This window comes from Phoca vitulina, unplaced genomic scaffold, assembly GCF_004348235.1.
Source record: "Phoca vitulina isolate PV1807 unplaced genomic scaffold, GSC_HSeal_1.0 scaffold31, whole genome shotgun sequence".
Classification (NCBI taxonomy): Eukaryota; Metazoa; Chordata; class Mammalia; order Carnivora; family Phocidae; genus Phoca; species Phoca vitulina.
In genome coordinates this window covers 352,891-379,329 of record NW_022589734.1, presented here as the reverse complement: position 1 = coordinate 379,329, position 26,439 = coordinate 352,891, and the positions used below count along the sequence as shown (strand labels likewise).

The following is a 26,439-nucleotide window of genomic DNA, read 5'->3' as shown; positions in this document are numbered from 1 at the left end:
CTCCATTTCTGTCCCCGGGGACCACACCCCGCTCCCTCTCGGTAGCCCTGGAGAACCCAGGTGTCCGGACCCCCGCCCCGAGCTCGCCGACCCAAGGCAGCCGCCCGTGACTCAGGCCCCTCGAGGGACTTGCAGAGGAAGCAGCAGCTGCTACAGCCGGGCCCGCCCTTCCCATCTCCTGCCGCTCCTCCCCACGCTTTCGCCTCCCTCGGCCAGCCTTTGTTACTGCGGGGTCCAGGGCCGCCACCAGGCTGTGGTGGGCCCGTGGAGAGGGGGTGGCAGGAGAGGTACTCAGAAGCCAACGGCCATGGAAACTGGCTCCCCCACCTGAGCCGCTGCCCCACTCTTTAGCTTCAACCTGTCTCCCATGGGTCCCCTGGTCTGCAGCGAGGGAAACTGGGGGATTTGGAGGGAGGGGGACTGGACCGCCCTGGGGAGGTGGGGGTGGGTCTGCCGGAGTGGCCGCCGCCCGGCGGTCGCCAGAGGGCGCGGTGGCTGCCCAGACTCGAGTTTGGCGTGCCCGGGCTCCGCTTGCCTTCCTTCCCAAAGTCAGCCCTCTAGCTAGAGAGACACTGATAGACTGCATATCATATGTAGAAAAAACAGGCTGAATTTTATTTTTCTGCTGTGCGTGTTCCTCAGGACAGCAGAGAGCTCTTAGTCACCCAAAATGAAGAGTGGGAGGATCCTCTCAACTAGGTTAGAGGACAGAGCCCAGGGCCAGGGCCTAAGGAGATGGCAAGGCTAGCCAGGGGGCTGGCACTTGGAGCCTGGAAGGGCAGGCATTACCATCAAACCTGCAGACCCTAGTACCACTCCTAGAAAGGGAAGCCAGCGGAGAAGGGGATCCCTGAGGTGCAGAAGGGAGTAACAGTGGGAGGGAAGTGGTCAGGCCCACCCTTCTTCCTTATAAGAGGTTCTTAAGGTGGGGGGTGGAGGAGTCAAGCCCTAACTGAGGAGACAGATAAGTTCCCCACCCCCTCTTCCTGGCTGGTGAGAAGTAGATCTTGGAGTCCAGTGGTTGAAACTCAGAATTTAGGGTATGGAGCTGGGCCCAAGGAGTGGAGGCTCAAGCAGGGGAAGGGATAGCCCCTTCAGTCCATAGATTTGGGCCACTGGTCTGAAGCAGCCAGGGCCTGGATGTTAAAGGAGAGGAAGTGCAGGGCTCGGAACCAGGTTAGCTCCTCACTCGGCCTCACCTTCCTGGGGCCGGGAGAGCAGGTGGAGTTTTCTTTGTAACTGGGCCCGGAGGTAGCGGAGGTCTTGCTGGTCAAGTCCGTGAGCCAGGCCCAGATAGAGGGTAAGGAGGAGAGCAAGGAGGAGGCGGTCAGTGCCCAGGGTGGGCACCACCCACAGCACCGTCAGCAGCTCCACACACACTGGGTGGCGCAAGTGGGAGAAGAGTCTCAGAGCCCGGGGAGACTTCAGGGCCAGAGGCTCACCCAGCCCCAGCACATGGTAGTACACCTAGGAGGGAGAACAGCTTAGAAATGGGATCAAGCCCCGTTTGCAACTTAGTTACCTCTTTCCTCCCCTGCCAGGAAACTTCCCCTTCTGTAACTCAGGCCCAAGAACCACCCTTCTGAGACCTGGGCCCCTGATCCTCATCTCTGGCTCATGAACCTTCCCCAGTCCCAGGAAGCCCATGGTTTCAGGCCTTCGACAGAAAGCTGAGGGGAGACTATCTTATAAGAAAGGGAAGTAGGTGAGGGAGTTGAAAGAAGAGGAAGGTGGAAGAGCACGGGAGAAGGAGGGGAATTCTTAGAATGGAAAAAGGCATTCTAGAAGGAATCATAGGTCTCAGGTAGGAATCTGGCAGCCTCACCTGCTTGAGGCCCATGAGCTCGGCGTAGTCAAAGACGAGAAGGATGCTGAAGATGAGGAGCCAGGATATGACGTGGAGCACAAAGCAGAGCAGGGGCACCCAGGTGGCCCATGGTTCAGCCCGAGCCTCCCACAACACAGGGCCTCTGGGTACAGGTTCCCAGTACCGCATCACCAACTGGGGAAGGATGAGCGGTTGGGTATCTCAGCAGCCTACCCTTGAAAGACCTAGACCCAGAGGCTGCCCCCACCCCAGGCTGGTCTGCAGCTCTCTCCACCTTTACCATGAGCATCACAAACAAACAGTCACCACATAGAGAGTGCTAGGTGGGGTCCCAAGGATGTAAGGATGACCTGTATCTACCCTGAGGACTTGCAGAACGGATGGGGTGACCGGATAGGTACATAAAGTAGCTTATGCCGGGGCGCCTGGGTGGCTCAGTCGTTAAGCGTCTGCCTTCGGCCCAGGTCATGATCCCAGGGTCCTGGGATCGAGCCCCGCATCGGGCTCCCTGCTCGGCGGAGAGCCTGCTTCTCCCTCTCCCACTCCCCCTGCTTGTGTTCCCTCTCTCGCTGTCTCTCTGTCGAATAAATAAATAAAATCTATAAAAAATAAAATAAATAAAGTAGCTTATGCCAAGCACTCACTGAGAAGACAAATGAATGCTAACTGGGAAGCCTTCTCTTGAAACTGAGGGAAGTGGTTTTGAAGAAAGGGTAGCACTGAAAGAGGTGTTACCGAGGGGATCTCAAGCAGAACAACATGAACAAAGTTGCAAAGGTGAGAATGCACATATCTGCTTGGGGAATGAGGAAAGGTACACCGTTCTTGATAAGGAGGATATGTGCTGTGGAGGAATGGAAGCTGAGATGAGAGTCCTGAACACCCTCAGTTCTCTTCCTAAACCCACATTTTCAGAAGGCTAAGGTCCTTGCCCCTCCAATCTAGGACACTCTTCTCACAGATAGTTTCCCTTGGGATTCAGTGGCCAAAGCCTCATACCTGCAAGGCCAGGGCAGTGCATGCGACATACAGTGACCTCTGAAGGACCCCAAAATATCGAGACATCCACGCCTTCACTGTGTCAGTTGCCATGAGGCTGTGCTGCCCCACAAATAGTAGGAGGAGACCCAGATCCCAAGCCAGGGGGACAAGGATGCTGCGGTCCTGCACGGCAGCCAGCCATCCCTGGCGGGCATCTAGGGGGAGTTGAAGAAAGGGACAAAAGATCAAGAGGGTTTTGGGAAACACCCCCAATCCTACTCTCCTTTTGGGGACCCAGGCCATATCCCCTTAATGCTTTTAAGAGTCTTAATGCTTCCTCTCCAGGCTTTGCCCACCTTGCTTTTCCATTCCCTGCTTCTTCCTCCTTCAGAGTGGGGAGGAGGATTCCTATACAGTCACAAAAAGCATGGCTGGAGAGGCAACCGTTGGACTGACCCTCTTCTTTCGGTACTCCAAATGCTCCCTCTTTTGAACACTCTCCCCTCCATAGTCCTCTCTTTAAAAGCACTTTCCTTTCCTCTGCTTATCGCCCTTTTCCACCCTACTGAGTCCTCACTCTCTTGCCTCTCCAAACCGCTAATCCCTGAGTTCCTTAATTTAGCCTTCTGGTCTGCCCTGAAGCTTCTCCGGCTTCTCCGGCTTTCACGGTTCTAGTTCCCTCTCCCGGACTTCCCCTGTCATTTGTCTCCAGGCCCCGCCCTCCCTCCCTCTCGTCCGGCTCCACCTCCAGCCCCAGAGCTCATCCTCGATCCCTCCCGCTCACCCGGACCACGAGGCTCCGGGATCCCTCCAAGAAGTGGCCGAAGAGAGGTAAAGCGCACGAACTCCACTCCGGTGCCAAAGGCCAGGATGAAAGAGGCGAGGGCAGCAGGGATCAGGAGCAGAGCTGGGGCCATGGCGACACACGGAGGGGTGGGGAAGGGGACGGGCTTGGGATTCCCGCGGCTACAGGCCCCGCCCCGCCCCCGCCCCCTCCCGGGGTCCCTGCCCAGGAAGGCGGGGCGCCTTCGCTCAAATGCCAGGGCTCGCGTCCGCGGCGCGCCCTTTTCTCTGCCCGCAGGGCGGGTCCTGGGTGCCTTTACGGAGCTAGCAGTCGCTGCGTCACAGAAGGGAAAGTTAGAATTCCGAGTGACAAGAGGAAAGGGCAGCGGCTCTGCAGCCACTCGAGTGGGTTGAGTCGCAGCTCGGCTGGTTGTCTCATCTAAAATGAAGACAGTTCCTCTCTTTCAGGGTTCTTGTAGAAACCGAGAATTATCAGTCCCCTTTTCTGTAACCTTAGCCAGAAAACCTAGCCAGAGTCAGAGGTTACAAAGCCTCAGTTAACACTTCAATAATAAACGGTGAGAGAACGGAAGACTGTTGACCTAGGCTGAGAACCCAGAGCTCTGAATCACCTATTACATCTTGTTAAAGAGTTAGTGACTATTTTACCATAAAGTAATGTTTATTCCGTAACTTACTCTCTCCACTTGCCAAGGACAGAAAACTTCTCTGACACTTACAGATTATTTCTAATAATGCCAAAGGTTGTTGATTTGTAATCATGAGAGTAACAATGTTAAAATATTTGTGATAGAAAATTTTATTTGTTGTAAACTTTGTAGTAGGCTAATTTTATCCAAGCCTGTGATAATTAACTATGACTTCACTCTGCAAGCTTATTAGTCTGACCCCACATACTAGTGAGAAATCGCTAAGACCTTTTGTCTGAACATATTTTTCCTTCAGACCTGTTTGTAATACCTAGACTAATATATCTGAAAAGCAAAGTAAAAGGTTTTCCTCCATCAGAATTAAAGATCATGTTGCTATGGACCTAGTCACAGTAGCTATGACCATAGCAGGGAACTCAGACATCATTAAGTGAAATCCCTTGGCTTATAGACAGAAGAAATACAAGAAAATTTACCAAGATGAGAACTAAGTTGCTGCTAGTCATGTGGGCTCATGAATGAAAAAACTGCCAGGCAGCATCCCACAGCCTTTACATTCCTCCTCCCGCAGGCTCAGTACTCCTACTCTTAATCAATGCTGTTGTAAACTGTTACCAGACATATCTTCCCCTCCAGGTGCAACCACCACCCTGCTTTCTGCTTCAAGAGGTTGTCCTGAATGGACTAGATCAATGAAAATCACAGCTTTTATTGAGGAAGCCCTCTCTGGAAAACTGCTTCCTCCTCTCAACCTTTAGGACTTAGAGGTGGTCACAATAGAGCTGTGGGTAGTGGAGTACTGCAACATTATGATTTCTCTACACTCTCCCAACTTCTTTGTAAATTTCACTTTATTAAACTCTCTCCAAATTACCCTAATTTGACTGTGCCATCATTTCCTGCTAGGACCCTGAGTGACAGAGATACTTCTTATTTGTGCTACAAGCTATAGTATTTTTTGGAAGTGTAAGAAAAGGTCTCTATTCTCCAGAAATTTAAACTGGGGCACTTCCATGTCACTAAGTAAGAGTGCACATGAGTGCTAAATGGGGATACAGAGACAGCTGGTACTGTAAGGAATCCCCTGGACCTGCAGGCCATAGACAGGTTTCACACAGTACAGACTCTGAGTTGTGCAAGGGGACTAACATTTATTTGCGTCCTACCATGTGCGACACCTACAATGGCTGTGCTTAATATATATTAAGACATGTTTATATGTTTAAAAGTCAGCAGTGTTAAAAGTCAGCAAAGCTCGCACTCATTCTACTACACCAAAGTTTTACAAACTTAAGTATAATTTACTTGCAGAAAAGTCACAAACTAATCACCCATCTTTTTTTATTAAAGTGAAATTCACATAACATAAAATTAACTAAAGAGAAAAATCCAGTGACATTTAATACATTCATAATGTGTGTAATCACCATCTCTATCTAGTTCCAAAGCATTTTCATCACTCCAAAATAAAACCCTGTACCCATTAAGCAGTCACTCCCCATTTTCCCCTTCTCCCAGCTCCTGGCAACCACCTGTCTCTATACATTTACCTATTCCAGGTATTTCATGTAAGTAGAATCATCCAAGGTGACTTTTTGTGTCTGGCTCCTTTCACTTAGCATAAGGCTTTTGAGGTTCATCCTCAAAACACTGTAGCACGAATCAGTACTTCATCCCCTTTTATGGATGAATAATATTCCATTGTGTGGATATGCTGCATGTATTTATTCAACTGCTGATGGACATTTTTCTTTTCACCTTTTGGTTCTTGTGAAGTGCTGGTATGAGTATTTGTGTACAAGTATTTGTTTGAACACAAGTTTTAATTCTTTTGGGTATATGACTACTAATGGTAATTAGTATGGTAATTTGGTAATTCTATGTCTAATTTTTTGAGAAACTGTCAGACTACTTACCACAGCAGCTGAACCATTTTATCGTCCTACCAGCAATGTATAATAAGGGTTCCAATTTCTCCACATCATTGTAATCAACCAACTTTTAATTTAAGGGGCACCTGGCTGGCTCAGCTGGTGGAGCGTGAGACTTTTGATCTCAGGGTTGTGAGTTCAAGCCCCATGTTGGGTATAGAGCTTACTTTAAAAATAAAAATAAAAAAATAAGTAAAATTTAAATTTCAAATATGTTAAAAAAAACTGCACTACACCATAAGGCACAGAGTGAATATTTATTTATCAGAGGTTAAACCTAAGCTCTATTTTTATAAATACTGGGAAAGCAGGCCAGAAAAGTGTAGAGATTTGCTCAAAGTCAAAGCTAAAGAACACTTCTATCAAGATGGAGTGAAAAGAAAAGAAAAGATTTTAGAGCATTCCACAACTCCAACCTCAAAATTACCCACTGCAAGCATCCCTTCAGGTTCTTGACACTAAAATTGTTTCCACTATCTTTCAGAGGACGAGTAAGAATCCCAGTAAAAGAGGAAGAGAAATGGCTTCCAAACAAGAGGCAGGACACTGTCTGTGCCACAGAGCAGTAATGACATCAGTCCTGCTAAGGGTAGCCACTTAAGATATCTGAGTATGAGATTACCCAACTCTAAGTGGCCCTTTAAGAAATCAGTGGCTCCAACTCTCCCTATCTTTTTGTTTACCCATAAGCCGTTTCAGCCCCACCCATGTTCCAAGACAAATCAGGTCAGTATACCCCAATCCTTTCTAAAGCCCTAGGTTCTTTCTTCCAAATCTTTTCTAACACTTTATTTACTGGTCTGGGAGAGAAAAGAGTACTGTGGTGATGTTTTCAGGAGGACGACATTTCCAAAGTGGAGAGGATGAAGGCCTCTGGCTTGGCCTCCTGCTTCAGCACTCCTGTCAGCAGGAACTCAGGTGAGAGGATGGGCAGGCCAACCCGAAATGGAATAGAGCATCGAGGGAAGTCCTGGGAGCATGTAATCACAATTCTCTGTGGCTGGGGGAAGACAGACAGCAAAGACAAAGTCAGGGGTGAAAAAGAATCCTAGAAATAGGTTCAGAACCCACTAATCAGTTTCAGCATCACTAAAATAGACCTCCTGATATGAAGCATACTTGTCAGAAGTACTCTTGCCAGAAAAGCTGAACCTGAATTTATTCAAGCTTTTAAAATTAACTATAGTTTACAAGGAATGTAAAAGAAGAACAAGATAAATCGCACAGCAAAGGAGCAAACAGAAAAACCCAGACTGGAACATTCTAAAGAACAACTGACCTAGTTTCTGTAGGAAGTCAATGGAATAAAAAAAAAGGCTGGGTGGGTTGGGGGAGATCTTTTCTAGAGTAAGAGAAAATTAAGAGATACGCAATTGTGGCAATACATGGATCTCGTTTGAATCCTGACTTGAACCACAAAGAGACATTTTTGGCCAACTGGAGAAATCTGTCTAATGGAGTATAAGAAAATGACCAAGAAACTATTGTTAATTTTGTTATGGATCAATAATGGCATTGTGATTATGTAAAAAAAAAAAAAAAGTACATAATTTCTTAGAGAAGTATACTTTAAGTATGTAGGGGGAAATAATATGATGTTTGCAGTTTCCTTTAAAATAGTTTGGCAAAGAAAAAGAAAAAAAGCAATAAATGGAGAAAATGTAGCAAAGTCTAAACTACCTTGTTAAATCTGAATGATTGATATATGGAGGTTCGTTGATAATAGAGATTCTCTCTCCCTTTGTGTATATTTGAAAAATTTTAAAATACAAAATGAAAATAAATCCACTCGGAATCAGCAGACTTCTTCATTCCTATCCCTTTACACACTACAGAGCTTCCCCTCACCCTCTCACTACTCTTGTGTTCCCGTCCATACCCATTTGGTTCTCCAACCTTTTCCCATTCCAGCCACCTCTTTAAGTGCCACCTCACCAGATCCAAAACATACCACCCATACCTTATAGGACCGGGGCATGCTGGGTAGAACAGTGCCTCCACAGCAGCTGATGATCTCTCCCATCTGAGGTGGTGGTGGCTGGACTCCCGGGGTCACGTGGATTTCATAGCCCTAAGAGGAAGAGAATGTTGGAGGCCATAAATGTATGCACTGAGAGGCCATGAACAGCTGGGGAGCCTCTGGAGGGAAGGCTGAAGCATGGGGCAGAAGACAGCCTCTCACCTCCAGCAACCTTCGCTCCCGAGCCCGGCTCAGGGCATCTCGAAGGCTGAAGCCAAAGTTCTTCTCCTGCTCAGGATCGGTCACCACATATTCATCCGGGGGCAAGAAGCAACCAGCCTTGCGGGACTAAGGACAGTAGCAGTCAGCACCAAAGCTCAGCCCAGCCCACCACCCAGCTCTTCTGCCTAGCATTTGGAAGGAGCTTATGAAATGTTCTTTGAATTAAGCTTTCCGCCTCACTCACCTCCCTTGTCTTCCTGTACCCCTTTTCCCCCCACTACTTTCTAGAGCACCACGTGAGTAGTCTTTCGCCATCAGTATCTCTGATGGTATGTCACCTCTTAGACTCTCACCTGGTGCAGCCAGTCCAAGGAGAGGATGGGGATCCCCCGCCCCAGGGCACAGAGGAACTTGACCGTGCGTCGGACTCGATCAGTCACCAAGTGGGAAGCCTCTGCCACTGAGCTGGCCAGACTCCCTCCCAGGGCCAGCACTGCCCGCTCTCCACGGGCATCCACCACTCCTGTGAAGAGTACCTGTGGAAGGGGTGAACCTGAGCTGGTCACAGCAACCCATGCCATCAGCGCCTATCTCCAAACCCCTAGGTCTCCTCCCATCCTCCCATGTCTGTCTCCCACCAAGCCCCATGCCCCTTCTCTCCTACTTTGGGGGCTGTGGACTCTTGGTTAGGTTTGGTCCGTCGAAGGCTGCGGCTTGGGATTCCCTTGGGCTCCTCCTCTGCTTGGTCTCTCTTTCTCTTGCCTGGTCCTGGAACCACTACATCCTGGGATTGAGAAAGATCTTGCTGGAAGTTTCTGAGCCTCTAAGCCCTTTCCTAGCTTCACCGCCCTGGCCCTCTCCTCACCTCCTCCTTCCTTGGCCTCTCCATTGGATCTTCTTCCTCTTCCTTGAGGAAAACTGTCTTCTGGGTGACTTCCCCTCTTTGGAGCCGTTTTTGAAGTGGGGGTGAATCCCCAGTAGCCAAAGGCCTCTTGCGGGTCTGAGAGGCCTTAGGCAGGGGCTCTGGGGTGAACTCAGATCTTCCTGCTGCCTCTACCTTTTGGATCTGGGTAGTATGAGTGGGGGCCTCAGGAAGCTGGGCAAAGGCAGGCTTGGGAATGGTCCTGAGGGACTCAACTACTCTCACTGCTCCTTGTCTTTGGTTCCTTGAGGACCGAGATTTAGGTTCAGGGAGTGCAGAGTAGGGCTCACGGACAATGGGAGCTGTGAGGGACTCATGCTTCCTAGTGGCCCTCAGCCTCCTGCTGCAACTGGCTTGAGGGATGTGCTCAGGGGGAATAGGCTGGTCTGTGGGGCCAGGAGACTGGAATTCAGGGGTGGTAAGAACTGGCACAGCACTTATTGTAGAAGACCTCAGTGTCTTATCCTGACCACCCTGAGCCTTGGGGGTGACCAGCTGATCTGTGGGGGTGAGAGATTCAAGGTCAGGGGCTGTGGGCTCAGTTGGTTGGGGGAGCTTGACAAAGGACCTCTGTGTCCTGCCCCGAGTGGCCCGAGATGTGGCCTCAGGAGTGACAGGCTCATCTGTGGAGATGGAAGGCTGGAGTTCAGGGGCTGTGGGGGCAATTGGCTCAGGGGTCCTGACAGAGGGCCTTTGTGTCCTGCCCCGAGTGGCCTGAGATGTGAGTTTGGGGGTGACAGGCTGGTATGTGGGGGTGGAAGCCTGGAGCTCAGGGACTGTGGGGACAACTGATCTGGGGGTCTTGCTAGAAGACCTAGGTGTCCTGCCCCGAGATGTATGTTTGGGGGTGACAGGCTGGCCTCTGGGGGTGGTAGGCTGGAGCTCAGGGGCTGTGGGGACAACTGGCTCAGGGGTCTTGACAGAAGACCTCAATGTCCTGCCCCGAGATGTGGGTTTGGGGATGACAGGCTGGTCTGTGGGGATGGAAGGCTGGACTTCAGGAGCTGTTGGGATAATTGGCTCAGGAGTCTTGACAGAAGACCTATGTGTCCTGCTGTGAGTGGCCCCAGATATGGGCCCAGTGATGACAGGCTGGTCTTTGGAGGTGGAAGGCTGGAGTTCAGGGACTGTGGGGACAGTTGGTTCAGGAGTCTTGACAGAGGACCTACGTGTCCTGCCCCAAGTGACCCGAGATGTGGGCTCAGGAGTGACAGGCTGGTCTGTGGGGATGGAAGGCTGGACTTCAGGAGCTGTTGGGACAACTGGCTCAGGGGTCTTGACAGAAGACCTGTGTGTCCTGCTGTGAGCGGCCCCAGATATGGGCTCACTGATGACAGACTGGTCTCTGGAGGTGGAAGGTTGGGGTTCAGGGACTGTGGGGACAGTTGGTTCAGGAGTCTTGACAGAGGACCTACGTGTCCTGCCCCAAGTGACCGGAGATGTGGGCTCAGGGGTAACAGGCTGGTCTTTGGAAGTAGAAGGCTGGAGCTCGGGGGCTGTGGGGATTACTGGTTTGGGAGTCTTGACAGAAGACCTATGTGCCCTGCCCTGAGTGGCTGTGGAGACAACTGGTTCAGGAGTCTTGACAGATTTACGGGTCCTGCCCTGAGATATAAGCTCAGCAGTGACAGGTCGCTCTCTGGAGGTGGAAGGCTGGACTTCAGGGACTATAGGAACAACTAGTTCAGGGGTCTTGACAGAGAACCTATGTGCCCTACCCCGAGTGACCCGCGATGTGGACTCACGGGTAACAGGCTGGTCTTTGGAGGTGGAAGTCTGGAGCTCAGGGACTGAAGGGACAACTGGTTCAGAGGTCTTGACAGAGGAACTACGTGTCCTGCCCCGAGTGACCCGAGGTGTGAGCTCAGGACTGAGGGGCTGGTCTGTGGGGATGGCAGAGTGAGGTTCAAGGGCTAAAGAAGAAACTGCAGAGGGTGTCTTCCTGGAGGACCCTCGGAGCCTGACTTTGGATTTTGGGTGGAGAGGCTCCATCTCTGAGGACAAGGGAGTCTCTAGAACTTCCTGATTCCCATTTTGTCTGGTCCTGGGAATGGGCTCTAAAGAAGATGGAGAGGGAGAAAGGAAGGGCTGGGGCACAGGATGTTTTTGACTCTGAGAGAGGAGGGGATTGTGGTGTGGGGTTGAGGCTTCAGGCACTGCAGGAGGCAGACAAGCATCTGCGGATTCCTGATCACCCTGAGGAGAAACAGAAGCAAGTGAGGGAGGAAGAGACAGAGAGAAGAGAGACAGTACTTGGATATGTTCTTAATACTTGGGTATGGTTAGTGTTCCTGGCATTTCACTTGTCTATGACCTCCCTTCCATGAGACTGGGAACTTCCTAGGGTGGGAGCAGTCCTCGCTCCCACAGACCTCTCCTCATGCCAGCATAGTGTTCTCCACAGATGGCTGATGGTAATAAGAGGATGGTTGGAAAAAGAGGGAAAAGACATGAAAAAATGGACATTCTGAGTCAGGTAGAGGGAGACAGAACTTGGGAAACAGATATGGAAAATGACAGGGGTGAAAGGAAAGGCACAGAAGCCAACTAAGGAGTGGTGACAACCAAAGAAAATTGGGAAGATTGAGGAGTAGATTAAAGCAAGGTCAGGGGAAAGGGCAGTGAACAGAGGTAGAAAAAGCAGCTCTCACCACAGAGGCCTTCTCAGCAGATGGCATCTTGCAAGTCAAGTGGCCTAGACAGAAAGTAAAAACAAGTAGAGCTGAGGTCTAAGCAGTCAGACACTTAGGGGTTGAGTAGCACAAGGGCTGTGTACCGCCTTGGGTTTCCCTCTGCCTTCACTTACCTCTCTGCTGCCTCCTGGGGCTCATGGGGGCTCCACCTGACTGGCTCCCAGAAGCTCCTGGGGCTGAAGCAAGTCCCTGATGGTCCCCCGTCCCTGCTCTAGGCTCTGGTGTTAGACTGGAGGCCTGCCCTTCCTTGTCCTGGCTCCCTTTCTCTGTCTCCCCTCTCTGGGGGCCTCTCTCCGGTTTTACTTCCGGTATCTCGACGCCTAATTCACTTGGCTCACTCCCTCTCTCTAGTACTAGTTTCTTTGCTTCTCTCTCAAATATTTCTCTTGCAGGAGTCTGCTTTCCTATCTCTTCCTCTTGTACTTCCCTGGGTACCTCCATTTCTATGTTTAAACTCTCCATATTCCTTTTAATACCTGTACTTTTCACCTTTTGGTCAGACTCTTGTCCCTGATTATCTCTAGCTAACACCTGTCTCCCTCTGGTTAATTCTTCTTCCCCTGTCACATCTCTCTCTTCTGCTGGCAGGTTCTTGGTTTCCCTGTTCAATAGTCCTCTCTCAGGGGCCACCCCCTCTGCTGCTTCTCTTGGTGTACCCATGTCTTTCTCCACAGTCTGCATCCCTCTGCCTTGAATCCCCAGTGGCTCTTCATGAACTGGGCTCTCTGGATGTTGGGCTTGTGGTGTTGTCTTAGGTGTAGAGGGGCAAGATCCATGGGCATCAAGATGGGCAGCAATGGGCTGGGGCTCAGAGGCCTCAGACTCTCTCGGACAGAATGGCTGTGTTGCCAAGACTTCCCACGGCTCATCCAGGGCACCTGGAAGTAAAGAGTGAGAGAGAGAGAGAGAAATACAGATTGAAAATGTAATAGGTTGAGAAAAGATTACGATAAACTCATGAATAATAGGGGCACCTGGGTGGCTTAGTCAGTTAAGTATCTGCCTTCGGCTCAGGTCATGATCTCAGGGTCCTGGGATCGAGCCCCACATTGGGCTCCCTGCTCAGCGGGGACCCTGCTTCTCCATCTCCCTCTGCTCCCCCCCCCACTCGTGTGGGTGTGCTCTCTCTCTCCCTCAAATAAATAAATAAAATCTTTAAAAGAAAAAATTCACCAATAATAAACCTAAGTGGATTGTTAAAGGAAAGTTGGTAATAAAGAGGACAATCATAACATTTAGTACTTGTCTAAGTTAAGACCCCACATGCATATAGAAATTCTCATAGCAGCCTTTTTAAAAATGATGGAGAAGGAGAAACATTAGCAAAAGAATCAAAGAATATGAAAGAAACATGTAGAGGAAAAAAGCAATGATGCCAAGTTAGGGGCATGAAGGATAGAGTTTCTTATACCTGAGGCCTGGAAACTGCAACAAGAAGGGCCAGGCTCCTGGGGTAGAGTAACCAGGAAGGCCTGGGTAGCTTCATCCTCCATGCTCTGGACTGCTGCACAAGAAAAGCTGACTCAAGCACAGCTCCTCTACAGAACTCTGGGTCCCATTGCTGGCCTCCTGCCCCACCCATGCCTGTTTTCACAACCTTCAAGGACCACCAGTCTGGGCTCCCAGCTCCCACTTGCGCCAACATCCATATGACATGGATGTCCTCACCTTCTGGGCTCTGATTCTCTCTCTCCACAAAGCACTGGGTAGCCTGTAGGTCCAGGTCTTCAGAATCTGGGAGGGGAAGAATATAAGATAGATAATAAAAGTCATATCTGGGGCACCTGGGTGGCTCAGTCAGTTAAGCGTCTGCCTTCGGCTCAGGTCATGATCCCAGGGTCCTGGGATCGAGTCCCACATTGGGCTCCCTGCTCAGCGGGGAGCCTGCTTCTCCCTCTGCCCTGCAGCTGCTCTGACAAATAAATAAAATCTTAAAAAAAAAAAAAAAGTCATATCTGAAGCTTAACTCCTTACTCTTTCTCTACCATTTTCTCCCCAACCCCAAGCCCTCTGCAATGGACCGAATGTCTGTATCCCCACCCACATTCCTATGTTGAAACCTAATTCCCAATGTGATTTTATTAGGAGCTGAGTTCTTTGGGAGATGATGAGGTCATGAGGGTAGAACCCACATGAATGGGACTAGTGCCCTTCTAAAAGAGACCCCAGAATTCCTTTTGTGCCCCTCTGTCATGTGAGGACACAGGGAGAAGACAGTGCCTATGAACAAGGAAGCAGGGCTTCACCAGAACATGACTATCCTGGCACTCTGATCTTGGACTTCCCAGCCTTCACAACTATGAGAAAAAATTTCTGTTGTTTATAAACTACCCAGCCTATGGCATTCTGTTATAGCAGCCCAAATAGACTGATACCCTATAAGCATTCTTTCTTTTAGGGGTCAAGGGAGGAAGGCCAGCACTTACCCCCATGGTTGTCCCCAGGGTCCTCGGTCTTGTCCACATGTGGTTCTCTCTCCCTTTCTGTGGGGGTCTGGGCGCCCTCTCTCTGTGGCTGGATGGGTTCCCCTGAAGTACCTGTGTCTACCACCAGATCTATAAGGTTCTCCCTCGAGACAGGGAGAAGATCCTGTTCCACCTGTGACACAAGGGACTCACCCTGGGCCCTCGCCTCACGAGCCCTCTCCCGCTCAAGAACAGCTGCATCCCCTTCTGCCGGAGGCTGGCACTTTCCTCTCTCTCCCACCGCTGAGGCTGCTAAGGATGTGCCCTCTTCTGCATCTATCTCACAGTCCCCAGGTGGAGGAGGCTGGGCTTCCTCCAGATGCACCACAGGCAGCTTTGCTTGGCCCCCTTCTACTTCCACATCTGTTTGATTTGTCCACACCATAGGCACCTGATGCTTCTCCACAAGTATAACAGCTGGCCCTGATAGGACTTTCTCCTCCACTTGTTTGTTGCTGTCCACTGTGGCAGAGGCTTGGCTTCTCTCCAGGTGGACCCCAAGTGAGCTCTTATCTTCGTCCACCCCTAAATCACTGTCTTGGAGAGGAGACTGCCTCTTTTCTGAATGTGCCTTGTCTGTATGACACTTGGGAACAGTTCCTCTCTTTTCCACTGGGAGCCCCTCCTCCTCCACGTCTGTGTCACTGTCTCTCCCAGCAGAGGTTTGGCTTTGCTCCAGAAGGGCCACAGGCTGGGCCCTACCCTCTTCCACATCTGTATCTCTGTTCCATGTATCGACTCGGCTCTCTTTCAGACGTGCCAAAGTGAGCGCTGCTAAGACTTCTTCCTCATTGTCTGTATTGCTGTCAATCACCACGGAGGCTTCGTTTCTCTCCGGAGGGACTGCCAGTTGGAGCTCCCGTTCCTCCACATCTGTATCACTACCAGCTGGGCTCTCCTGTAGATGTACCAAGGCAGGTGCCTGAGGACTCTTTGTACTATCTCCATGGAAGATTTGCCTCTTTTTCATAGGAACTACTACAGCTGGGGTTGCGGGGATCCCTTCTTCTTCCACATCAGTATCACTGTCTATGAAGCCAGAAGTCTGGGCCCTTTCCAAATGGACCTCAGCAGGCCTGCTTTCATCCACATCCGTGTCACTGTCCTCCCCAGCAGTTTGGTTTTTCTCCAGAGTGGCCCCAAGTGGGACCACCCCATTCCTTGCATCCGCCTCAACTTTTGTGTCATTGTTCCTCTCTTTCACTGAACACTGATCCTTTTCAAGCTGGATTTCAGTTGCCACAGCTTTAGGCTGTTGTGTCTCTACGGTGGGGCCTCTTCTGGCAGCTAAGGAGGCCTCTCCTGCTGCTGGATGCTGACTTTCTTCCTCATCTGTGTCGCTGTCCAGGTTGAAGGCAAATGGTGGCCCAGGGCCATCTGGGGCAGGAGAAGGCCCCTCTTCATCACTGTGAAGGGAAGAGAAGGGAAAGAGTCTATAGCATCTATTTCCCAACACGGAATACTCCACTCAACTATGAGCTCCTTAAGGGCAGACACAAGGCAGTAGCTGTTTGTTTTGTTTTGTTTTGTTTTTTTCTCTCTCCAGCAATTAGTTCTCTACTTGGCACAATCAGAGGTGCTCAATAAAAGTTCAGCTGAGCAAAGGAGTATGTGCAATTCCCCAACCCCATTTCCATGATAAGCATCTCTTGCAGATGGATCCTACAGTCCCTGGTTCCTCCTCCTTTTGAAGACTCAAGTATCTGGCCCTTTGGCACTCACCTCTCTGGAACTACTGCTGCCAAAGGGGAGGTCCTTAGTTCTTTCTTCACACACCTTTCAGAAGGAGAATCTGTCAAGAGTAGAAAGGAGTAAGTTGACTGTTTTACACTCACCATCTCCATCTTCTCACCCACCCTCCCAATACACAAACATACCTACTTCCTCCTCCGAGTCCTCAGCCAACAGGAGCCTCTGGGGTTGAGTTCCTCCCTGTACCCTGGGTGTCTCTTCTACAGTTAGAGGGCCCCGGGAAACAAAGGGCAGGGGGACATTCAGGCGATGGTACTGGCACGGCAAGTCAGCAAAGAGAATCAACTCCTGGTCCCTCAGCCGATGACTCACCCCTGGGCTTAGGACCTTAGGAGGCCTTAGGACTTGAGTACCATTGAGGCTGCCACAATCTTGGAGGACAGGTGCCTTGTCCCAGGCCAAGATTTCAATCACTGCATGTTGTTTGGAGATGGATGAAAAGGGCAGGGTCACAGAGCAATCAGGCATTCGGCCCACCATATTCTTCCCGAGGTACAGGGGGAAATCTAAGAATTAGAGAGGCAGATAGGTTAAGGCCTGAGTCTTGGCCTGCTATCAGGAAAATATTCCTGTTAAGTACCCCATTACTAACTCAAGGTCCTCACACACATAAGAAAAATAAGACGGGGGCGCCTGGGTGGCTCAGTCGTTCAGCGTCTGCCTTCGGCTCAGGTCATGATCCCAGGGTCCTGAGATCGAGCCCCGCGTTGGGCTCCTTGCTCTACAGGGAGCCTGCTTCTCCCTTTCCCACTCCCCCTGCTTGTGTTCCCTCTCTCGCTGTCTCTCTCTGTCAAATAAATAAATAAAATCTTAAAAAAAGAAAAAGAAAAGACGGGCAACCCTGTCGGGACCCCTCTCACTCTTAAGAGCTTTTTCTGTATCTTCACTTAATAAACTATCACTTTACTCACACACAAAAACAAAAAAAGACAGTAGGATATCTAAGTATTGAAAAATATAAGCAATGTGTTATCGTCAATACCCCATCCATCCACATTAGATTTTTTCTATTGTGGTAAAATATATGTAAAATTTGCTATTTAACCATTTTTAAGTGTACAGTTCAGTGGCATTAAGTACATTCACATTGTTGTGCAACCATCACCACCATCCACTTCCAGACCGTGCTGGATTTCCATTTGAATCTCTTCATCTCCTACCAAAGTAAAATTGAGCCCACTGAGTCCAGGGCACTTGCCTAGAATAATCAACTCAATCAGCCCCCTCCTCTGCATTACCAGGGAAAAATTTCTTCAGATCTCCTTGAAACATGTATAAGCTTCTTACAGCCCTCCAGCTACCTCCCCACAAAAATAAGAGGCCTATACCAGTACTTTAACATGCAATAACCTCTGACCTTTTTCTGGTCCATGGGCACTACTGAAGATATGCAATCGCCCTACGGGCTCCAAGCTACACCCCAAGGATTCACTGGATCTCTCTGTCTCCTCCTCTTCTTCAACCTCCCAGTTAATAGCCTGGGTGTCCTCCATGACCTGGGAAGGAAACACATTATCATCATCTCTATCATAGGTTCACACACACAGCCTCAAAGAGGGGGTTATAACTGGGGGTAAATCTGGAGAGTTGTGGAGGTTGACATTTCTCCTTCTGACGATCACCCTGTTATTACCCTTCTGAAACATTTAAAAAATATTTGTGACTATAATAAAAAATAAATATTATGGGGGAGGGAATAAATATTAGAAGGTCCCAAGTACACAAACTATACGTAAGCATGTGCTTATGTATAGAGACAAACATTTTGAGAAACAGTGCTTAGCCTACGGTATACAATACACTGATAGTTTTCATTCTTTTTTTTCCCCATCCACTATTGTTTAAATGCTGATCTACAACCTGCTAAATTGATTTCACTATCCACTACTGGGTTGGAACCAACAGTTTGAAAAAACCATTTTAAAGCGAGCTAAATTTTGCCAAGCGTCAACTGTGTGTTGGGCATTGTGTTATGTGTCAGGCATAATAGACATCTGAGGCATGCATTTGGGAAACTAAGGCTAAAAATATTAAATGACTTGCTCAGGATAACAGCAGGTAGGTGGAAAGGACAGGAATAAATGTGCTTCTGGAGGCAAAGCCCATGCTTTTTATATTTTACCAGAACATCACAGTGTGATCAAACTAAACTGCAAAGAATCCTAACAGCTGACATACATAGAGGCTTGCTATGTGTGAAGCACTGCTCTAGTTACTTTATAATGACAGACTCTTAATCCTCACAAGAACCTGGTAAACTATTATTATTATATTCTATTTATCAGATTAAGCATCTGCAACATAGATGGGTTAAGGAACTTGCCCAAGAGCATCAAGATACTGTCTGTCCTCTGTTTAATATTTGATGGCTTTCCATGCCCACATGGTAAAATAAAATCTCAACTCCTTAGCAAGGACCCTCCATGATCTGAACTTCAGGTCCTGTTCCCCTCCCCCAAAGCCTATGGTTCAGCCACATGGACCTTCTCCCCAATTTCTGAACACACCGCTCCTGTTGTTCCCCACACCTGCATGCCTTAGCCAGTTCCTTGGCCCTTCACTCTTAGTTTTCTGCTCCAACTCTTACCCATATTTTATGATTCAGTTCAAATGTCACTTCCTCAATAAGGCCTTTCCTGGAATCTTCCCTGCTTTCTGGTGTTCTTTGTGTACCCACATGGTCCCCACTGGTCAGTGAACTTGTACCTCCCCTAATCCTTCTCACTATATTGTAACCATTGATTTCCATTTCTGCCTTCACAGACCCTCCTGGAGAACTGGACCAGCAGAACGGTGTCTTTTCCCCTAGGGCACATCATTTTCTTTCGACAGTACCCACTGCGCACCTGGTACTGTTCGAAGAGCTCGGGAGACATTCACAAACCAAACATAAAATTAACCCTGCCCTCCTGATAAAAGGACAAATGAAAGGTGATGAAAACTCCAAACAGTATGGGTGGAATTCACTCAGAAAGATGCCACCACAGAGGTTAACTGTTGACAGGGAAAGTAGGACGCGCCCACGGGGATGGTGCTAACTCCCTCCTTAAGAATGGCGAACGCAGCGGGAGCCCAGGACCCTGGGCTCCCATCCAGTGGGCCACCATCTTTGATCTCCACCCCAGGGGGTTCCCTCCAGGCCCAACGTCTTCATACCTAACTCGGGGAGGGGCGTCAAGTAAAGATGAGTATTATAATCCCGAGAAACAAACTTCCAAGCATCCTCCGCCCAGTCGCACCCAAGGCACGCCCCTCCCGCCCTCCGGGAGAACCAAAATGGCTTCCGAGGAGCCGTGGGCGAGGCCCCCCAGAACTCACCTACTTTGAGTCCCCGCGCGCGCGCCACCAGTAACGGCCGCGACCCAGTGGCGCAGGAGCTCGTGCCGAGAGGGCGCCGATTCGCTGATTGGCTCCTGCTGCTGTCTTTCACAGCCCTGCTGCCCCACGATTGACGAAGCTCCCAACCCGGAGGGCCAGCCAAAGCCTCGCCCCCAGCCTCGCCCCCAGCCTCGCCCCCGCCCCCTTAACAGCTCAAAGGGGCGGCTTTTCCTGGGCGCCTGAAATTGGTCGAGTGAGGCGGTAATCGGAGGCTATCGTGCGCGCACAGAAAGGCGCACTTCGATTGGGCGGCTCCAAGGCACAACCCACCACCGCTTCACCACCCACCGCCCACTTCCCGCGCAGATTTCCAAACCGCGACCACAGAGTCTGGGTGCCGACGGCGGATAGAGGGGCTTACCATAGCCGTCGCCGGATGCGTCTACTGCAGCCGGAGAGCCCTTCCTCGGTCCTCCCAGACATGGAGTCCGCTGACTCATGAGAAATGGAAATGCGGTGCAGGTTGCAGTCGTGGCCGGAGGCTGCAGTTGGAGAACTGCCCGTAGGCGTGGCGCTTGAGGACTCCTCATCGCAGTGGAACTTCATCTCCTATTGATTTGGCTTTTTTAGTAGAAGCCCTGTCTTTTCCTCCCTGAGATTACATCCCTGATGGACATTTGGAGGTCATTTTCCTAAGGATCCGTAGGCGAAGAGGGAGAACTGTTTTGTTAACTATCTTAAAGGTTGACTGAGGTCTTTCAAGAGGTTGAGGAAGGTTGATAAAATCATCTTATTTCATTATCTCATACTAAGACGAGAATAGTAACAATTCGGTTATGTGTATACTTCAGGAAGGCCTTTTGCATTCATTATCCCACTTTCTTGCGACCACAACAATCAAATAGGGAAAAGTAGATTTTTACAGAGGGAATTGAAGTGTGCTAAGTTAAAGGACCTGCCGAGGTTCCTACAGCTAATGTAAGGGAGAGACAACTTGAAACAAGTCCTCTAATTCTAAATTCTGAACTCTCTCCCACCACCACAAAATAATTGCTTTCATTGTGATCATGCCCTGAAACATAAAATATTCTCTTTTAAGTGGGTAGAGAAGGTCTTACACAACTTGATGTTTGTTTTTTATTTAGGTGAGGAGAAATGTGTTGAATGCACTGTGAATTAACAATGATGACCTTGATATCATACGTCTTATTACAGTGCTTACCACACTCCATTGTTTATACACTTCCCATCAAATTGCAAAATCCTGAAGACCGGGGAACCAATTTTTACTCATTTTGTATCCCTAGCTTCTGGATTGGTGGACACTTAGTATCTATCAAATGAATTAACCCCTAAGAAGCACGCCACTCTGACTTGAGCACATTCTATTTTCTCCCATCGGCCCCCCTCTTTTGTTTCAATCCTGAGGCTTTTGAAAGATTGCAACAGCCAGCCACCTAGTCAGTGAATTCAGCAAACTGAAAAGCACTTTCACCAAAAGGTCTAGAGAGGCAGGCCGGAAGGCACTGAAATTCTGGCACCTCATCCATAGTTCTCTGACAAAAGCAGTGTCTTCAATGCTGCTCTAAGGCCCGGAACCCCTTACATGGACAGAAACTTCTGACTTCCAGATACCAGTTTTTCTAAACCATTCAACTTACTCTTGTGAACACACCCTCAGACTCAGACAATTACATGTCTATTCTGAAAAGCCACTGCTGCAATTTTGTTTCTCTTTCTGAACATTATCACTAGAAAACTTCCAAGAAAATAGCAGGAGGGCAGTCTCCTCTTCCTATCTGGGAGAGCAGCGGCTTACTGGAGTTCATGTCTTGGGTCACCAAAGGACCAGCTGTTAGATAGCAGAAGAGGGTGCTGCATTTCTCCCCAGTTTTCGCTGAACTAAGCAGCCCTCTCTTCCCAAGAGCTACCGCAGCAGGGAGCGTTCAGGGCGTGCCCACTCCACCTTCCAACGCCTGGCACCGTAGGGTTCCCAATTCTTGTATCCCCGAAAACTACTCCCTTTTAGTACAAAACACTCAGGCATAGGGGAAAGAAAACTTGCGCAAGGTCATTTTTCATAAACTAAAAAAACCCCCAAACCAAAAATCCAGTATCCACCCATCCCTCCCTTCATTTTGCAGCGTGGACAACAATGGAGGACTACAATTCCCAGTGAGGCCTGCATTCGTCCATCCGAGCAGAGACCAATGGACGTCTCAGACGTGACTGACATCGACTAATCAGGTCCAGCCTCGATAAGGCTTTGTCTCCCGACCGCGGCGCGGGGCGCGTTCTCCCGCCTCCCAACCTAGGCGCACGCGCGCCCCGCCCTGCCCGCCTTCCCTCCTTCGCCCTCCCCTCTCTTTTCTCCCTCTCAGAACCTTCCTTCCTCTGCGTTCGGACCTCGCTGCTCCAGCCTGTGGGACACGTCCCATCCTTCCAGCCTGCGATTAGCAGTATAGAAAAAAAAATTCCATATCATTTTCTTGCCCCGTACACACCTTGAGGCGAGCAAAAGAATTAAAAATAAATTTTAACAATGAGGGAAATCGTGCACATCCAGGCCGGTCAGTGTGGCAACCAGATCGGTGCCAAGGTAAGGATTTTACCTCTTCTTTTAACTATATTTCTTTTGAAAAGAAAAAAAATCCAGATAAATGATGAATAGTTGTGATATATATTTGCATACCATCCATAGTCAAGCTTTGCCCCTCAAAAGTTTTCCATACATAATAGACGTTTGTAGCTAGAATTTGTTTTTGAAAAATGGGGGAATTAGTCTTGGCTGGCTCATTTTGGGGAAGCTGTTAAGGACCTTTCGGGTTTGGCGGTGGGAAGACCGTGGTTCTGTTAAGATTTTACTTGAAAGTGTTCTAACGGTCCGAGGACCGGGGAGGGAGGGAGATGCGGAAACGGTCCGAGACAAAGCGAGGCGAGGTTTCCCCCATGTGCATCCCCCTTGGCTGGGCTTCGCCGGAGGGGGGAGGCTGGGCGGCGGCTGAAGGGAGCCCGGATCCCACGGTGGGGTGGGGGACGCGGTGCGCCAGGGTGGGCTGCGCTGCGCGGTCCCCTTCCAAAAGATAGGCATCTCGCGCGCCCGCGACTCCCGAGGGGCGGTCCCGTAGTTCTTTGTGGATGGAAAACTAAAAGCTGCTGGATTAATTTTATTTCCTTTCATCTCCCGTAAAGAGACCCTTTTAGGGCGTGAACCAGTATGGAGAAAGAGGGCAGGAGGGTCCTTTTCTTTAAAGGGTCCCTCAGGACTAAACGGTGGGAGAAAGGAAGAGAATCCTTATTTAAAGCAAGGGGTAAAAAGCTAGCAAAGGAAGAAAATTCCGAGGCCAAGGCAAGGGGTGGGTTTTTTTGGTGTGGTTTTTTTTTTTTTTTTTTTTTTTTTTTTTTTTGCGCGCGGTTACAGTGTAGCGGGGGAAGGGCAGGGAGGAAGTGCTGCTGCTACGTTGTAGCAGAAGGGCGGGGCCCGGGCGCCCCTGGCGCGCCGGGACAATGCGGCCCTGCCGGCCGGCTGGGGGCGCCCTAGCCCAAGCCGAGCCCCGCCTCTCGCGGGCCGAATTCAGGCCCCGCCCCCGCCCACGCGCGACGCCTCCCTTTGTCAGTGGCACGGCGGGCGCGGGCGCCGCAGTCACGTGGAGGGCGGGGTGGGGTGGGGGGTGGGCGATTGCGGCAGCATCTGGTCTCTCGCACCCCGGCCCATTGTGCTCGGCGGGAAGGTGTGCTCGTCCCGTGTGGTCGGCCGCCTCTCTCCCCCTCTCCTCACACTCCCACCCCACAATTTTCTGCGATCGCCGGGTCTCCTCAGCTGCACCTCGTCTCGCATTCCAAGCAGTGAAAGCTTCGGCTTCCCTGGGGTTGCGGGTGTCTAGTGGAAGGGTGTGGCAGGCAGACAGGGAATGCCAGGCCCTAGAACCAGGCTCACCACGGGTGTGTCTGGGATTAAAATGTGTAGGTCGGGTGGGCATAATTGGCCGGGACCAGAGCTGTGGAAGTCTCATTGCTTTCCCTCCGCAGTTCTGGGAGGTAATCAGTGATGAGCACGGCATCGACCCCACCGGAACCTACCACGGGGACAGCGACCTGCAGCTGGATCGCATCTCCGTGTACTACAATGAAGCTACAGGTGAGGTTGGGAGCCCGGGGAAGCTTGGGTCCCATCTCCTCTCCCGCTTCTCTAGGGTCTCTTTTCCAGCCCTAGAGTACCTCTTACCACCTTTGGATGGATTTGTCCTTTCTTTTTTTAAGGAGGCCTTAATTTGATTGCCCACCGTGGGGCAGAAGATTGGCTCTTCTGCCCCCTGGTGGCCGCACTTGGAATCACAAGTTAGGGTCCCTGGCTGTCTCCCAGCCCCAATTGATCTCTTTTGCCAATTTGTACTCTACTTTATTCCATATAGGTGGCAAATATGTTCCTCGTGCTATCTTGGTGGATCTAGAACCCGGGACCATGGACTCTGTTCGCTCAGGTCCTTTTGGGCAGATATTCAGACCAGACAACTTTGTTTTCGGTGAGTTATATACAATGTGTTGTTCAATGTATTTGGGTAAAGGAGACAGCAAGGAGATTATTGTTATCCTGGAGTGCTTATCCAGGGCTGTATTCTGAAATCTCTAATGCAGGGTGTTGGTAGAGACTGCCTTAGATGGTAAATAATGGGGGAGGGATGTATCACAGGTGAGTGAGAAAGAAGGCACATTTGTGTACATTATTCCAAAAGTTGAAAGGTGGAAATTTGGTCCTTTATTTTCCATGCTTTACTAATCAGGCTTGCCTCCCGACCCCATTCCAGGTCAGTCCGGGGCAGGCAACAACTGGGCCAAGGGCCACTATACAGAGGGGGCTGAGCTGGTTGACTCAGTCCTGGATGTGGTGAGGAAGGAGGCTGAGAGCTGTGACTGCCTGCAGGGCTTCCAGCTGACCCACTCGCTGGGTGGGGGCACAGGCTCTGGAATGGGCACCTTGCTCATCAGCAAGATCCGTGAAGAGTATCCTGACCGCATCATGAACACCTTCAGTGTGGTACCCTCACCCAAAGTGTCTGACACGGTGGTCGAGCCCTACAACGCCACCCTCTCCGTCCATCAGCTGGTAGAGAATACGGATGAGACCTACTGCATTGACAATGAGGCCCTGTATGACATCTGCTTCCGCACTCTCAAGCTGACCACGCCAACCTACGGGGATCTGAACCACCTCGTCTCAGCCACCATGAGCGGTGTCACCACTTGCCTCCGCTTCCCTGGTCAACTCAATGCTGACCTCCGCAAGCTAGCCGTCAACATGGTGCCCTTCCCACGTCTCCACTTCTTCATGCCCGGCTTCGCACCTCTGACCAGCCGCGGCAGCCAGCAGTATCGGGCCCTCACTGTGCCTGAGCTCACCCAGCAGGTCTTTGATGCCAAGAACATGATGGCCGCCTGTGACCCCCGCCATGGCCGTTACCTCACCGTGGCCGCTGTCTTCCGTGGGCGGATGTCCATGAAGGAGGTAGATGAGCAGATGCTCAACGTGCAAAACAAGAATAGCAGCTACTTCGTGGAATGGATCCCCAACAACGTCAAGACAGCAGTCTGCGATATCCCACCTCGTGGCCTCAAGATGGCAGTCACCTTCATCGGCAACAGCACGGCCATCCAGGAGCTCTTCAAGCGCATCTCAGAGCAGTTCACGGCCATGTTCCGGCGCAAGGCCTTCCTCCACTGGTACACAGGTGAGGGCATGGACGAGATGGAGTTCACTGAAGCTGAGAGCAACATGAACGACCTGGTCTCCGAGTACCAGCAGTACCAGGATGCCACCGCAGAAGAAGAGGAGGATTTCGGTGAGGAGGCCGAAGAGGAGGCCTAAGGCAGAGCACCATCACCTCAGGCTTCTCCATTCCCTCAGCCTTCTTCCTCAGCTGCCCCTGTCCTCTCCCTCAGAATTGCATTTTCTGCCTCTGTCTCATTTTATTTTGTTTTGTTTTCCTTTTTTGGAGGGGGGATCCTAGAACAGTGCCTGGCACATAATAGGCGCTCAATAAATATTTGTTGTTTGTTGAATGTCTCCTCTCTTCCACTCTGGGAAACCTAGATTTCTGCCATTCTGGGTAGCCCTGTATTTCCTTTTGGTGTCCACTTCTCCCATCTGTCCAGTTGATATTTCCCTTTGTTTTTTAAGGTAATTCTCCAAGAAGCTGGGTCTCATCAGATCCCATATAGAACCATGTGCTGAAAACCCAGTAGATGGCCACCATCCTAAGCCCATGTGGTAGCCCAGGGGAAAGGAAACCAAGTTACCTCATAGCAGTAGAGGTGTACCTATAAGGAAGGGGTAGGGTTTTCTATTCTAGAGCAGTTTTGGAGAGGGATATTCAGGCTATTGAGTCCTAATTTCCAGGAATTTCCCTGCTCCTCTCAGCTTCAGGAGAGGTGTTGACAGTATTATCTCTATTTTTTGTCTTCTTCCAAGCTCTGTCCTGAGCTGTTTTTTTCGCAGGGGTCTGCCCCACTCTGTTAAACAGGATCCTCCCTCTCCTATATAACTTCCTTCATGTTGGATTCCTTCCTTTTACCCTGGTTGGAGAAGGGGGCCAAGAGGGGGAAGAGGGACTAGCCTCCAGAAAGGCCTTCCCCCTCCCCACCTTTTCTTAGCAAACACCCAGCTCTGCTGTGTATATATGGAAAGGTGTGTATTGCCACCTAAATCTTCTGAATCATTTTTCCAGAGAGGGGACAAGGAGACCCTCCATCTTGGGCAACATCTCATTTCTTCCTTTTGCTATTCCCTCCCCCCGCCCTTGGCTTCATCCTGTCCTACACTTCAAATTTCTATTTTGTGTTGAACTTGCTTTTTTTCATATTGAAAAGATAACATTGCCCCAAGAGCCAAAAATAAATGACAACTGAAAAAAAGTTG

At 50.1% G+C, this 26,439-nt stretch overlaps 3 protein-coding genes across 7 annotated transcripts; 1 reads left to right on the top strand and 2 right to left on the bottom strand.

Annotated features, from left to right (window-relative positions):
- Positions 1-602: 602 nt before the first annotated feature.
- Positions 603-3,726, bottom strand: NRM (nurim). The gene is made up of 4 exons (XM_032424908.1): positions 3,594-3,726; positions 2,828-3,024; positions 1,826-2,002; positions 603-1,467 (listed from the first exon to the last, which is right to left on the bottom strand). The coding sequence occupies exons 1-4, from the start codon at positions 3,724-3,726 to the stop codon at positions 1,186-1,188; spliced, it is 789 nt and encodes a 262-aa protein (XP_032280799.1). The 3' UTR covers positions 603-1,185.
- A 2,612-nt stretch (positions 3,727-6,338) lies between these two features.
- MDC1 (mediator of DNA damage checkpoint 1) lies at positions 6,339-20,491 on the bottom strand. 5 transcript variants are annotated; one of them, XM_032424890.1, is made up of 15 exons: positions 19,948-20,491; positions 17,566-17,704; positions 16,334-16,714; positions 16,179-16,248; positions 14,418-15,862; positions 13,660-13,725; positions 13,403-13,495; positions 12,105-12,869; positions 11,950-11,993; positions 9,242-11,494; positions 9,041-9,160; positions 8,730-8,912; positions 8,377-8,502; positions 8,155-8,265; positions 6,339-7,194 (listed from the first exon to the last, which is right to left on the bottom strand). In XM_032424890.1, exons 1-15 carry the CDS (start codon positions 19,948-19,950, stop codon positions 7,027-7,029), a joined length of 5,967 nt encoding a protein of 1,988 aa, XP_032280781.1. In that variant the 5' UTR covers positions 19,951-20,491; the 3' UTR covers positions 6,339-7,026. The 5 variants fall into 5 exon arrangements, with proteins under 5 accessions (XP_032280781.1, XP_032280782.1, XP_032280785.1 ...); XM_032424891.1 differs by having other exon boundaries at positions 13,403-13,492; XM_032424894.1 differs by lacking the exon at positions 19,948-20,491 and adding an exon at positions 19,531-19,901.
- A 1,388-nt stretch (positions 20,492-21,879) lies between these two features.
- On the top strand, positions 21,880-26,435 carry TUBB (tubulin beta class I). The gene is made up of 4 exons (XM_032424789.1): positions 21,880-22,125; positions 23,556-23,664; positions 23,939-24,049; positions 24,332-26,435. The coding sequence occupies exons 1-4, from the start codon at positions 22,069-22,071 to the stop codon at positions 25,387-25,389; spliced, it is 1,335 nt and encodes a 444-aa protein (XP_032280680.1). The 5' UTR covers positions 21,880-22,068; the 3' UTR covers positions 25,390-26,435.
- Positions 26,436-26,439: the final 4 nt, after the last annotated feature.

What these genes read in the sequence shown, in the direction of transcription:
- MDC1 (XM_032424890.1), bottom strand. An exon ending in AGAGGCCAAGGAAGGAGGAG is followed by an intron (nt 9,161 to 9,241) that starts GTGAGGAGAGGG and finishes TCTCAATCCCAG; the next exon opens with GATGTAGTGGTTCCAGGACC. An exon ending in GCATGCCCCGGTCCTATAAG is followed by an intron (nt 7,195 to 8,154) that starts GTATGGGTGGTA and finishes GTCTTCCCCCAG; the next exon opens with CCACAGAGAATTGTGATTAC.
- TUBB (XM_032424789.1), top strand. Translation starts at nt 22,069, where the DNA reads ATGAGGGAAATCGTGCACATCCAGGCCGGTCAGTGTGGCAACCAGATC. An exon ending in GCAACCAGATCGGTGCCAAG is followed by an intron (nt 22,126 to 23,555) that starts GTAAGGATTTTA and finishes TTCCCTCCGCAG; the next exon opens with TTCTGGGAGGTAATCAGTGA. An exon ending in ACCAGACAACTTTGTTTTCG is followed by an intron (nt 24,050 to 24,331) that starts GTGAGTTATATA and finishes ACCCCATTCCAG; the next exon opens with GTCAGTCCGGGGCAGGCAAC.
- NRM (XM_032424908.1), bottom strand. Translation starts at nt 3,726, where the DNA reads ATGGCCCCAGCTCTGCTCCTGATCCCTGCTGCCCTCGCCTCTTTCATC. An exon ending in CCCGGAGCCTCGTGGTCCGG is followed by an intron (nt 3,025 to 3,593) that starts GTGAGCGGGAGG and finishes AACTCCCCCTAG; the next exon opens with ATGCCCGCCAGGGATGGCTG. An exon ending in GCACTGCCCTGGCCTTGCAG is followed by an intron (nt 2,003 to 2,827) that starts GTATGAGGCTTT and finishes ATCCTTCCCCAG; the next exon opens with TTGGTGATGCGGTACTGGGA.